Source organism: Vulpes lagopus, chromosome 1 (assembly GCF_018345385.1).
Source record: "Vulpes lagopus strain Blue_001 chromosome 1, ASM1834538v1, whole genome shotgun sequence".
Classification (NCBI taxonomy): Eukaryota; Metazoa; Chordata; class Mammalia; order Carnivora; family Canidae; genus Vulpes; species Vulpes lagopus.
In genome coordinates, this window is record NC_054824.1 from 24,601,012 (window position 1) to 24,613,356 (window position 12,345).

At 33.2% G+C, this 12,345-nt stretch overlaps 1 protein-coding gene across 7 annotated transcripts in view; it reads left to right on the forward strand.

The window, feature by feature from the left end:
- Positions 1-8,240, forward strand: part of SRSF12 (serine and arginine rich splicing factor 12) — a 41,858-nt gene extending 33,618 nt beyond the window's left edge. For 2 of the 7 annotated variants that reach the window (XM_041745997.1, XM_041745990.1), the window contains exons 3-5: positions 676-779; positions 931-1,072; positions 5,434-8,240. In XM_041745997.1, coding sequence (XP_041601931.1) covers positions 676-779; positions 931-1,072; positions 5,434-5,803 — 616 coding nt within the window. In that variant the 3' untranslated portion in view covers positions 5,804-8,240. Of the gene's footprint in view, positions 1-655; positions 780-930; positions 1,073-5,433 lie in introns of all 7 variants that reach the window. The other 5 variants (XM_041746013.1, XM_041746005.1, XM_041746018.1 and 2 more) reach the window with 3 other exon arrangements.
- Positions 8,241-12,345: the final 4,105 nt, after the last annotated feature.

The following is a 12,345-nucleotide window of genomic DNA, read 5'->3' on the forward strand; positions in this document are numbered from 1 at the left end:
AAGTTTAGTGGGATATTATAAACCAGTATATGTAATTCCAGATGTTCACAGATTGCCTTTGTGTTTCTTTTATAATTATATCCCAAGTAATAAGAACATAAAAGTATTTTAAAGTAATAGGTTCAAAAGTAAATATCATTTTTAAAGGTATAATGTTTTAGGTTACATATGTCTGTGCAGTTTTGTGTATAATTAGTAATTTCTCCTAAATGTCATAATTAAAACATCTTTCAGTGAAAGAATAATTTGTAATTTCAGAGTAAAGGCTTTTGCATGCTGATTTTTCTCAGTGAAAAACCTGATGAATCTTTTACCTGAAAGAAGGGAATGAATCCTAAACAGTTCTTTTTATAATACTAGCCAGGGTTGGAGTAATTTTTTTTTTATAACCTGTTTCACATTATAAATGCATACTGCAACTGCAGTAATGTGTACATTAAAAGTGTAATTACACATTTGTTCTTCTTACTTTTAGATTCTCCTAAATCATAAGGGGGCATTTGTTTTCATGATAAAAGTGAAAATCTTTTTTGATTTCATATATATATAGGAGATGTAAGCTTAATAATTTGGAGTTGTTTTTCCTATTAATTTCATGTCACATGTAAATAATTATTTAAAAATAACATTTTTACTTGATATCTGATGTTCAAAGTATCCTTAACAGCTAGTCATATTTGAAGATGTTCGTGATGCTGAAGATGCTCTTTATAACCTCAATAGAAAATGGGTATGTGGCCGTCAAATTGAAATACAGTTTGCACAAGGTGATCGAAAAAGTAAGTATGGCTAAACATTAGATCTTGTTTATTCAGCAGAATGAGTTTTAGCTATGACAGATTTTTTTTAATGTCAAATTCTTTCAGGAAATAATACTACTAGAGTAACTGTTATTGAGGTTTTCAGGTGATAAATTGTTTCATATTCTAGCACCAGGCCAAATGAAATCAAAAGAACGTCACCCTTGTTCTCCAAGTGATCATAGGAGATCAAGAAGCCCCAGCCAAAGGAGAACTCGAAGTAGAAGTTCTTCGTGGGGAAGAAATAGGAGGCGGTCTGATAGCCTTAAAGAGTAAGTACGAAATACAAGAGGATTGAAAACTTAATTTTCTGCTTTTTCTGGAAGACATTTTAAAGAGTTTCAAAAACAGGTCACCAGAATAATTTTGTTTAATATGCAAAAAGATCAACTTTTGTTAGATATGCTCTTAGGGCACCTGTGTGGCTCAGTCAGTTAAACATCTGACTTTGATTTCAGCTCAGGTCATGATCTCAGGGTTGTGAGATCCAGTCCTGCATCCAGCTCCATGCTGAATGTGGAGTGCGCTTAAGATTGTCTCTCTCCTTCTCTCTTCCCCTCCCCTCCACTCCATCTCTCTCTCTTTAAAAAAAAAAGGGCAGCCTGGGTGGCTCAGTGCTTCAACCCAGCCTGTGATCCTGGAGACCCAGGATCGAGTCCCACGTCGGGCTTCCCTGCATGGAGCCTGCTTCTCCCTCTCCCTGTGTCTCTGCCTCTCTCTCTCTCTTCTCTCCCTGGGTGTCTCTCACAAATAAATAAAAAAAATCTTTAAAAATAAAATGAAATAAAGGATATGGTCTTTTCTATTTGAAATGTATAAATGTATGGTTACTTGAGTTTGTTGAATATCTTCTAGTGTTCTTATTTCATGACAGACTTTAAACCTTTTTAATAGAAAAATAATATGTACTGATGGAAAATCAAAGAATTTTTAATAAATAAAATTTTTGTATTTTCTAACTGAACCCAAAATTTAAGAATATTATGTTCTGATGATTAAAAGCTCATAAGAGGGCAGCCAGGGTAGCTCAGCAGTTTAGCACTGCTTTCAGCCCAGGGTGTGATCCTGGAGACCTGGGATCGAGTCCCACTTCGGGCTCCCTGCATGGAGCCTGCTTTTCCCTCTCCTGTGTCTCTGCCTCTCTCTCTCTCTGTCTCTCATGAATAAATAAATACAATCTTTTAAAAAATAAATAAGTAAAAATAAAAGCTCATAAGAAATTTAATCGCTTGTGAAAGGAGGTTGAACCTAAAATTAATATAATCAATATATTTATAAAAGATAAACTATTTTCTTTTTTTAAGATAAATTATTTTTAAAAAATAAATTTCTAATGGTATTATAAGAAGACATGAAATAGTAAGTTTTTCAGAAAAAGATGTTTGCAGGTTATCTAATTTTGCTGGCCAGGAGTTTGTTTCTGTTAGAATAATAGTAAATCATAATGGAAATTAATTATTTGGTGAAGCTATTTAAATGATAACCGAAATTGTATTAGCAGCCTTAAATTCTTAAATAATTATTGTATTTATCTCGAGCTTAGGGTTAGAATTTTTTCATAGGCATGTAGTATTTTAACATAAATTCTATTCTTGAAGAATAATCAGCACTGGGGCTCCTGGCTGGCTCAGTTGGTGGAGCATGCCACTCTTGATCTTGGGGTCATGAGTTTGAGCTCTATATTAGGTGTTGTAGAGTTTACTTTAAAAAAAAAAAGAAAAAGAATGATCAGCATTTACACTAATCTTCTCTTTCTGTGAGTAATACGCTTAGCTGGGGAAAAATAAAAAATGTCTATCAGTTGTCCCACATCATCATGGAGTGTCAAGAACAGAAAGAACCACATCTTGTATATTGTTTTGCTTTGTACTCATTATAAGATCATTGCTTAACCTCCCTGACCTCAGGCTTTTTCATTTGTAAAATTGTATTATTGAGAATGCAAACCTAACTCTCATTATATTTATAAGGATCAGATTTTGTGTATGCATATGTGTATGTGAGTATATGTAAATAATCAGAATATGTATAAGCCTAACATATGATAAGTAAATACAGTATATGTGATATTATCTTAGACTAAAAAGGAGTCTCTGATTTGGTTTTTAGTGGATATGGATTAAAAAGCAAACTAGTTTGTTGCTATCCACTAGATTATGGTGAACTCTTTGAGGAGCAAGGACTTTTGTCTTATTCATGCTTATCTCCCCTGCGCTTAGCAGTAGTCCCTAGCTCATATTAGATATTCCATAAATTTTTGTGAATTCATATATCAGTGAATATATATATATATATATATATATATTCCTGAAGAATTGCCCTTTAGCCTTCTTTAGTCCAAATACAGCATCCCCCCCCCCCTTTTTTTTTTCCTATGTTGGATTTTTTCTCAAGGACAGTTTTCCCATTTGGTTTTCTACAACAGGAATGAAATTTAATAATTTCTTTCTTTTTTTAAGAGAGGAATCGAGGGGGCACCTGGGTGGCTCAGTCAGTTAAGCATCTGCTTTTGGCATCATTGGGCTCCCTGCTCAGCAGGGAGTCTGTTTCTCCCTCTCCCTCTGCTCCTCCCCTCTGTGCATGTGCATGGAAAAAAAATAATAAAATCTTTAAAAAATAAGAACTTTAAAAGATTTGCATGGAGAGGAACAACTCTGGGTCTTAAACCAATTTTTTAAAGCCTTGTTTTTACAGGGCTATAAAGAAATTAAATAATTAACGATAACGTGTCTTATTCTTCAGGGTTTACTGAGCTTCTTGAAATAGTGAGTTGAGGGATCAGTGGTTGAGCATCTGCCTTTGGCTTAGGGTGTGCTCCCGGGGTCCTGGGATCGAGTCCCACATCGCGCTCTCTGCATGGAGCCTGCTCCTCCCTCTGCCTAAATCTCTGCCTCTCTCTGCGTCTCTCATGAATAAATAAATAAAATAAAAAACAAAAGAAATAGTGAGTTGATACCTTTCATTAATTTAGGGAAATTCTAGGCCCTTATCTCTTCAAATATTGTTTCTGCCTCATTCAGTTTTTCTTTTTGGCTGTGTGACTATGTACTATATATCTCTTATGCTCTGTTCTAGATTTCCTAAAATTCCTTTTCTTGTGTTTCAGTATATATGTTTTTCTAATAATCTGTTTTACAGTTCAGGTCACTTTTTCTTCTGTTGTATCTAGATTGCTATTATATCAATCTAATGACTTTTTAAATTTCAGAAACGTATTCTCAGTTCTAAAATGTCCATTTGTTTCTTTCTGTAGATTCCAATATTTTGTTAAAATTCTCCACTTGTATATTTGTTTTGCCCATCTTTTCTTCTTATTTTCTTGAATGTATTAGTCATAGTAATTTTTTAAAATTCCTGTATGAATAATGTCAGTGTCCCTTCTGTCTGTTTCTTTTGTCTTTTATTTCCTTAGCTTTTAGTCATTTTTATCTATTTTTCAAATACCTCATAATTTCTTAATTGGATTTTGGACATTGCCAATGAAAACTTATAAGACTTTGGATGATATCCTCCAAAGAAAGTTGTTTTCTTCTAGCAGGTGAAATATTCGCAAATCACCTTGATCCTGTCAAGGCTTGGTTTGAGGCATTGTTAAAGCTAATATGTTTTAGCTTTACACTGACTCTTAGGACATAGTCCTTACCTATAAGGATATGGTCCTTCTGGGTTTTTAATTGAAAGCCTGGGTTGTTACCCAAGGGTCCTTAACCTTTGCGGAGCTTGAACTCCAGCCTTTTTCCCCAGCACTTTTGTCTGATAGAATTTCAGCTTAATTCTTGCATCTTCCAACTGCTGTGTTTGCTGATCTCTTGGAGTCTCATCCTGTACTTATACAGTTTATACAGTCTCATCCTGTACTTATACAGTGACTTAAGGAGAATTTATAGGCAAATTTTAGGAGATTTTTTTTGTTTGCCACTCCCTCATTGCTAAAATTTTGGCTCTTTAGTTCCAACCGTTTTTGGTAAATGTGAATCCTAACTTGTCTTCCAGCTTAGTCAAATAGCCATTTTCTGGTTGGGTTCAATTTCTCCATGCCAGCATTTGGAAAATGTTCTTAGTAAAAGAGTCATAGCTTGTAACCCCTCAAGTTCTCCTAGGGTTGATTATTCTCCAATGCCTTTAAATAGTTGTTTTATAATGTTTAGCTTCTTTATATAGCTGTTTTCCATGGGAAGGTTAGTCTAATGCAAGTTGTTGTATCATGGCAGGATTCAAAAGTCCTGCATCTAGGTTTTTGTTTTTCTTTTTATAAGTACTGTTTGACAAACTTTAAGTAATTACTTTCTTTTTTCTTTATCTTTTTTTTCCCTTCAGATTCTCATTCATTGAAGTTGTATAATCTAGATTAAACATGCAAGGCATTCTTCAGAACTGACCCATGTTATAAGATAAATCTAGCAAAGTAAAAATCTTTTGGTCATAGATTCTGATATAACAGATTTTACAAACTTGTTACTTATATTTGAACTAAAAAGCATGCATAATAAAATTAAATTTTTTTCTTAGGCTATCCAGAAAAAACATAACTAATACTATTTAAAATGTGTAAATTCCTGAACTGCTGTTTCCTGACCTTTCATTAAATGTTTTTGTGTGAAATATATACTGTTAACATTATGAATGTTTGCAGGTCTCGACACAGGCGATTTTCTTATAGCCAGTCTAAATCTCGCTCCAAATCACTACCAAGGCGGTCTACCTCAGCAAGGCAGTCAAGAACTCCAAGAAGGAATTCTGGTTCTAGAGGACGGTCAAGGTCCAAGTCCTTACCAAAAAGGTCCAAGTCAATAGGAAAATCACAATCAAGTTCACCTCAGAAGCAAACTAGCTCAGGAACAAAGTCAAGATCACATGGAAGACATTCTGACTCCATAGCAAGATCCCCTTGTAAATCTCCCAAGGGCTATACCAATTCCGAAGCTAAAGCACAAACAGCAAAACACTCTCATTTTCGATCACATTCCAGATCTCGGAGTTATCGTCATAAAAACAGCTGGTAAACAGCCACAGAAGAGCGCAACATAGTCTCGAATATAAGTTATCAAACCTCTCATTATGTTAAATAAAAATTCTTCAAGGCTCATAGTAATTGTGAGTTACTTTGGGCATGTGCAACAAATAAAATCTCTCTAGTTTTGGGTTAATAAAGTCTCAATTTAAAGGGCCCATACCACAAATTATGTGTCTGATGTCACCATTTTATGGACCATTTTTTTGTTTACATTATGGCAGGATACTTTTCAAAGGAAATGGGTAAAATGGAACTAATATAGAAAATTATACTTGGATATTAAGTATTAGTAATATTAATGATACCTTTTACAAAAATATTTTTTACTTTAAAGCACTTTTACTTTCATGTAAAAAGTAATTATGACTGTATAATTACATAGGGCAGACTTAAACTGCTTAACACCTTATGTCTCTGTTGTATCTTCTGTTTAGACTTGGGCCAATTCTTAGTGGATATTAGTTCATATTATAAAATCTGACATTTCTAAAAATAGAATTTATATAGAGATCAAGCATTCAAAAGATACATTCTCTCCTAAGCTCAAAAAAGCTCTTATTTTTACTATGTGGAACAGTATAGATAAGTTGACATTAAGTTGCATCCTGTACTGTGTTCATTCACTTCAGAAATATCAAAACGTTTTAAATATATTGTTTTGAATAGTTGGAGACTACTTCTCTAAAAATTGTGTGCAGCACTCATAATCCAAAAATACTCATACTAAGCCTTATACATTTGAAGAGTGGTACATTTTGTATAAAAATCATATTTTATAACATTATTTCTACATACCTACTTTTCATCTACTACTTAATTTTTTCTTTTTAGAGTTCCAGCTCAAGACTAAATTGTATAGAATAAGTCCTATTATTTTTGAAAGTGTTGAGTATCTTGTATTAAGGAATTCAAGACTGCATCCTCAATAAGCTTTGTGGTATTCAGATTTACTTTACACTGTCCTTCATTTTTATAAACCAAATAACTTTATTGATATTGCTTTTGTAGTTGTTAAACCTGATAATTTCTTTAAAAATGTGTTTGTAGTTTACGTTTTTCAGAGGGTTTTGGTAGTATTTGTGATAAAATGGTTTTGCATATGATTATTATAGGGGATATATTTATAGAGTTCTACTTGTGTACTTTGTTGAATTATATTGAAAATTAAAAGTTCTCAGCCCATACAGTTAATATTTGTATCTAGAGTGCTTAAGAAAAAAATCTGTCTTATATTTTTGGCATATAGGAGCCAGTGTTGCTTCTATTTTCTTTTTTAAATACAAATTCTACTTTTCTTTGCAATTTAGACCCTATGTAAGAAACAACTTTACAGAATAATTTATATGCTGGTGATATTTAGACAAGTACCATAAGTTAATGTAAACTGTACAGTACTTTCTGAATACATTTTCTTTAATCATAATAACCATTTATTTCAAAACTACAGCTCTTTGAAGTGTTCAGCTGTAATAAAATTTAGTCATAAAATTATGTGGCATTGTTAAAAATGTAAAGGATAGTCCAAAGAAAGAACAGATAAGTATTAATAGTAATGTTTTATATTTTCTAAATAAATGTTTGGGTTTATCCACATATATATGCAGTAATTTGAAATACTAAGTAGAAATTGATTTATAGTGTCTTTACTTTGCATTTAATTACATCTTAGTGAAAAGTTAATACAGCGATATTTCTGAAGTTGCTTTTCCTTTGATTTACTTCTGATTTGGTTTTCCATTATAATCTTTAGACTGCTTAGGAAGATACTATTTGATTTGACAGAAAAACTCAAATGATAATAGTTCAGACTTCTTTGAGCATTTACTTGGCACTGCTCTATAAGTTTTGCATTATTCACTCATCATTACAACAACTGTATGAGATAAAAACCACTGCAGATAAAGAAAATGAGATGCAGAGAGGTTCAGTGATACCCACCAGGTCATACACTATTAGACTTGGGAGTGGGCAGTGGCTGGGCTCCAAACTACCCCTCCCTGATTGTTATACTTTTTGGAAGAGAAATCTGTGACAGATATATGCTAAACTAAGATAATGTTTAGAGCGAAAGAAGAAAATAGAATTAGGAAAATAAATTATTATAAGTTTTCAGTGTAAATGGGTTCTGTGACTAAGTGGAAATTGACAGTTGTGCTGGTTGCTTGAGAAATTGTCTTCTAGGTATATCTCTATTCTAGGATTCACTTTTGTTATAGAATTGTTTCTTGGATCATTTAGGAGAAGATACTTAGGATAAGATTGTTAATAAATAAAGCAAATGTTTTATACATCTGTGATCATTTCCTTTAAAGATAATGTATTTACTCAGGTACCTCCCGAGCTTAGTGTAGGAGAGCTGCCTGTGTATATTTGTTCAGGATCAGAGGGTAAGTTAATGTCAAAGAAAATAAAAATGGCCACTACAACTGTTTGTTTTCTTTCTCCCCATGAATACTACACAAATAATTTCTGTTTGCAGTTGCAAACAGTGGAATATGCCAGATTTTTTATTTGGAGCCTAGGATTTAATCCTAACTTATTTTTAAATGAAAAGAACTAATTTGGGGACTTTATATGTTATTTGTAGTGTTTACTTGAGATGCAACTGTTATATTATACATAATGTCTGCCTTATTATCATCCCATTGCAAGAGGCAAGCAAAATTAGTTAAAATGTGAAGTATTTAGAAATACATTTACAGTCCTCTAAACTAAATTAAAATTGTAAGTTCTTAGAATTAAAAATTAAAATTTGTTTCCTAAACAGAGTGGTGAAATATTTAAAGTATTTGTATGTAGATAAATATATGCTACCTAGGGGCACTTGGCCGGCTCAGCTGGTCGCTAATGTGACTCCATCTTGGGGTGGGGAGTTTGAGTCCCACGTTGAGGGTACAGGGTAGTTTATTTTTTAAAAAATATATATGTATATATATATTATGGAGTGCCTGGGTGGCTTAGTCCAGCCTTCAGCTCAGGTCATGATCCTGGGGTCCTGGGATCAAGCCCTGCATCAGGCCCCCTGCTCAGCAGGGAGTCTGCTTCTCCCTCTACCTGTTTGTGTACCACGATCTCTGTGTGTCTAAAAAGTAAATAAAATCATATGTGTGCGTGTGTATATTACACACACACACACACACACACACACACACACGCTACTTAGTATGGTTTGGTGCAGACATGTTAACTTGGCATCATGGAACTAAAACTTTACTTCCAGGCCCTGTAGATTTTCAAACAAGTCCATGACTTGCAAGAGTTTAAGGATCAGTGGTTCAGTGAGTTTTGGAGTCCGAACTTACCTATATTTGACTAGAATACATTTCCAAGTATTAAATGAAGATTATGCACCTTAGCATTTAAATCCCTCCCGTGATGAATAGTGTATTTAGGATCATATGAACTCTGGCATTGGTTTACAAGATCAGTTTAGGCTCTCTGGAAAATTTACGTCTTGTTTACCTTTAAAAGACGTTTATAAAATAAAGCAAATTAAATATAATTGAGTCTATAAACTTTTTTAGAAATATATTCTCTGATACAAGTGTTAGACATAACAGGTTGATTTAGTTCTTTCAAATTAATAGAGTAATGACCCCCTTTTTTTTTACTTAAAGGAATCATGAAAAATTGAAATAAAAAATATAGATTATTATGCCCCAACATTACTATTTTCTCCCCAAAATTAAAATGTTTTTATCCTGTTTGGGGGAAAGGGCTATATGAATCTTAGATTATAGGAATACACTGCATTTCTGAACTTATGAAAAGAAATTGTATCAACTTGTGGTAGATGGATGTTGAGTAGATTGATCGTTACTGTTTTTCAAAAGTGATTTTAAGTATATCGTTCATGTAATTCAAAACACTATATTCAACTTACATGTTTATAGTAAATAGATTACAAATTGAAATCAAGAATATTTTACTGTTTGTCAGATTTCAGGTACTTTCAGAACACTGACAAAAAATTTAAAGGGTCAGTCTCTTTAGATGAGAGAATGCCTGGCCAGTAATTAGCACTTGATCATAGAAATGGGTTGATTGAATGTCCATTACTGTTTGATCTTATGTGTAGTATGAGTGGTTTCTCAGAAAAAGTGTAATTGAAACATGAAATGAAATTACTACTTCTCTAGTTCATAATTATATGAACTAAATGGCTAAGTACTATATACACTTTTTATAAATGGCTTCAAAGAGGTAGATTGAGGAAAACCAGAATTCATTGCTATGACCACCTGTTTTCTAAAGTATAAATAATTACATTCTAGTTTGCCTAACTTTTCCTAATAGTATAGATTTAAAATGCTGTTAAGTTGACTTCAGTCTCAAGAAAAATCTCAGTGTAAGTCTTCCAAGGGTGCCTGGGTGGCTCAGTCAGTTATATATCAGGGGTTGTGGGATCAAGACCAGCCTTGGGCTCTCTCATGGGTGCACGCGTGCTCTCTCTCAATCTCTCTCTCTCTCTCTCTCTCTCCCTCTCCCTCCCTCTCACTCTGCTCCTCTCCCTGCTCATGCTCGCTCTCCCTAAATCAACCAATCAAGTCTTAAAAAAAAAAAAAAAAAAGCCTTCCAACCCCCAAGGAATAGCCTGTTTCTTTTAATAGTGAATTGAATTTTAATGGCTTGGGCGGGGTGGATTAGGAATCATAATTGTTAAGTTGGTAAGGTAGTATCTGCTTTGTGAAAATAATACTTCACAACTTGAGAAAAGTATTCTGTTGAAAACCTTTTTAAAGTTGACATAAGCTATACAACTGGTCAGTCTCTTCTGGGAAATTCTGTATTTTAAAAATGAAGGAATTGTGAAATAAATGATTTCATAAGAATTTTATAGAAAAGCATTGATATTCATCATTGTCAGTAAATAATCTTCAGATTTTGGCCTTAATAAATGTAGCTGAATTGAAAAATATTAATGTTCTAGTTTTGTTAAGATAGTCCTTTAAATTTTTAATGGATATATAAGTTGAACCATTTTTGGTACTGTTTTGTACTTTGTAATTCCCTCTTACCATAGAATCTACTAAATGAGGTGTTTTGGGTTTTTTTTAATACCACTTAAAAACATGGATGAAAAAATTTTATTTTAAAATATCTCATATGAAAGCACTTTATACAGAGTTCTGGCCTGCTGGTTAGTAGTCAAATATTCCTAAAAGGTTTCGTTGACCATACTTTGTCTTTCCTCTATTTTCACTAAAAGGTTATGGTTTTTATATGACTTAGTCTATCATGGAAAGTGGAACTACATCTTTTACAGAGTAATTTTAAAAACACTTTTAGCTTCCCATTAGCACCATTGGTATTAATTCAACATTAAAGGCTTTAAAGAGTAGGAACCAGTGAAGAGTTAAGAGTTTTACACCCCCATGCCCTCCTACTTCCTAACCACCTCAATGCTAACCAAGCCCTTCAGCCATCCCCTTTCTTCTCTTTTCGGAGTCATACATACCTATTTCCTTTCACTGCTTGAAGTTCAAGTTGTTCCACTTTAGATAATTTCTTTAACTTTCAAACCATGGGCAGTTATTATAAATCCCCTTCAGAATCTTTGTAAGCTTCCATCTATCTCTTCATCCTCCCTGATTAAAGCTTCTGCAATCAGCATTTATGTCAACATTAATGTTAAATGTTGACTGTCACATTTCCCGAATAAGCCAAATAAATACATTTCTTGAATGCTTAAATACATTATCCTCTCTCTAATCTTTCAGTTCTTGTTTACAATGGCTTTGATGTTTCAGTGGTTAACTAGAGTCGTTCTATTGTAAGTGTGATAACCAACCAACCGGACTTGAAATTGTAAAGAAAAACAGGAGATTTATAGTTACAACTTCAAGAGAAACTTTATGCTTGTATGCTACATACAAGCTTTTAGAATTATTGAATTTAGAATTATTGGCATGTACTCAACTTACATATAATGTTGGAGTGAATAGTAAAGCAGCCTTAATCTTCCCAAATTCTATTAAGACTGTTACAAAACTCCTCAGTAAAGAAATTAATTTTACAGTGAACACCCATATACCCCACTACCTAAATTCTACAATTAACAGTAAATTTTACTTGCTCTGTTACATTTATATCCATGTATTTTCCAATTATTTTGAATTTAACAGTAAAAATTTGAAAACCAGAGTGTTAATAAATAGGATACTCCAGTTAGCTGAAGAGTGATCAGAAAACCTTAGCTGAATACCTTTCACAAACTTAATTCTCTTCTCTTTTGAAATTTAGGGTCTGGTCTCAAGCATCAGATTATAGGGGCTTAATAGACACAGGTGGTTAAGGAATGTACAGTGAGTAGGACCTTTGGAAAGCTAATGGAAAAGGGCTATCTGATCTTTGATATTAACCCTTTAATCATTCTAAAATTTGAGAGCAATAAATGCCTGATCACTTGAAGAGTAAGGGTAATTTCAACCACTGACAGCCTTTATTTCATAGCAGGATGATGCGCAGAATTACAGCTCTCTAAGGTTTTGATAGGAAGAACCAAAGCTCTCTATGATTTGATGTTGCTAA